Source organism: Aphanomyces invadans, assembly GCF_000520115.1.
Source record: "Aphanomyces invadans strain NJM9701 unplaced genomic scaffold supercont1.216, whole genome shotgun sequence".
NCBI lineage: Eukaryota > Oomycota > Saprolegniomycetes > Saprolegniales > Verrucalvaceae > Aphanomyces > Aphanomyces invadans.
Genome location: NW_008580361.1, coordinates 3,377 through 5,106, shown reverse-complemented (window position 1 = coordinate 5,106; position 1,730 = coordinate 3,377). Strand labels below are relative to the sequence as shown.

General features: G+C 63.6%; 1 protein-coding gene across 1 annotated transcript; it reads left to right on the top strand.

The window, feature by feature from the left end:
* Positions 1-610: 610 nt before the first annotated feature.
* H310_15199 (hypothetical protein) lies at positions 611-1,641 on the top strand (the record flags this gene model as incomplete). The annotated part of the gene is made up of 1 exon (XM_008883184.1): positions 611-1,641. A coding segment is annotated over one exon (952 nt), but the record flags the coding sequence as incomplete, so codon positions are not given.
* Between the last annotated feature and the right edge of the window lie 89 nt (positions 1,642-1,730).

The following is a 1,730-nucleotide window of genomic DNA, read 5'->3' as shown; positions in this document are numbered from 1 at the left end:
CCCCCAGTACAACGTCCCTGGCGCACAGCGCAGGAGAGGGGGCCTGACTTCGCCGTCGTTGGCGTGGCAGGTCGCCATTGTCCAATTTGCTTTTCCCCGCAACAACGTCAACCATGGTTTCGTCTGCCGCGCTCTTTCTCGGCACGGCGGCCCTCGTCGTGTCTGGCGCGTCGGCCGGCGTGTGCAACCTCATCAACGGCGACGTGATTGCCCTCAAGGGCGACACGGGCAAGTACGTGACGCGATGCAACGGATGCGTCCCCGGCGCCGCGTACCCCGACTCGGCCAACTTTCAAGGCCCCATCAGCAGCGCGACCCCGTACTCGTACTGGACCGTCGTGGATGCCGGCAACGGCAAGATCGCGCTCAAGGGGGACACGGGCAACTACTTGAGCCGGTGCAACAACTGCGCGCCCGCGTCGTACCCGGACATGGCGTTTGTGCACGTGTCGGACTGGAAGGCCGGCCCGTGGGCCCAGTGGACGTGCGAGGACGCTGGCAACGGCAAGATCGCGCTCAAGGCCGACACGGGCAAGTACCTTGCGCGTTGCAACAACTGTATCCCTGGCGGCCCCGCCGACGCTGCGTTTGTCCATGTGTCCAACTGGCGCGACGGGCCGTGGGCGCAATTCCAAGTCGAGTTCAAGTCGCCGTGGAAGTGCCTCCCGTCGGTGGGGTCGACTCCGTTCAGCATCGCCAAGGACGGCAACGTGCAGTGCTGGTCGGACAACGGACGCGACTGTGCGTGGTCGGCCGACTGCAAGTCGCTGGTCGCGTCGGGCGCGCAGCCCAAGATGCCCCTCGTGTGTGGTTGCATGCACAAGGACGTGTACGGGATGACTGGGTACGACCAACCGACGCACTGGTGCAGCACGGCCAAGCAACTGCTGGGGGCGACGCCGCCGACCGAGTCGTGCGCGTGCAAGTTCAAGACGGGCGACGTGATTGCGCTGCAAGGCGACACGGGGATGTTTGCCACGCGGTGCCGCAACTGCCTTCCTGGCGCGGCCTACCCCGACTCGGTCAACTTTCAAGGACCGATCAACGATGGCACGCCGTACTCGTACTGGACGGTCGAGAACACTGGCGACGGCAAGCTGGCCCTCAAGGGAGACTTGGGCAACTACTTGAGCCGATGCAACAACTGCGTGTCGGGCGCCGCGTACCCGGACCAGGCGTTTGTCCACGTGACGGACTGGCGTTCGGGCCCGTGGGCCCAGTGGACGTGTGAGGAGGCCAACAACGGCAAGATCGCGCTCAAGGCCGACACGGGCAAGTACCTCGCTCGGTGCAACAACTGCAACCCTGGCGGCCCCGCCGACGTCGCGTTTGTCCATGTGTCCAACTGGCGTGACGGCGACTGGTCGCAGTTCAAGGTCGTGAAGAAGCAGCAGCCGGTGATGCTTCAGATGGCGGCGGCGTCGTCGCAGAGCCAGACGACGTTGGTGGTCGTGTCGATGGCGGCTGGCGCGTGTTTGGCGTTGGTGGCAGTGCAATTGTACAACCGTCGCCGATCGATCCTGTCGACTCCTGCCGAGCGCAAGGGGTTTGTGGGATTGTAAGCGCCTTGGTAGTGTCGTCCTGCATGCCGAAACACGATCGATGATCGACCTTTTCGTAATGAATCCTCGTGTTTCTCCATCACGTTGTTTCTTGTCGTGCATCGGTGGCTGATGGTATCTGTCTTGGTCTTGCCAAAGGTCGCCGTCGGCAGCATGACGTTGTCGATC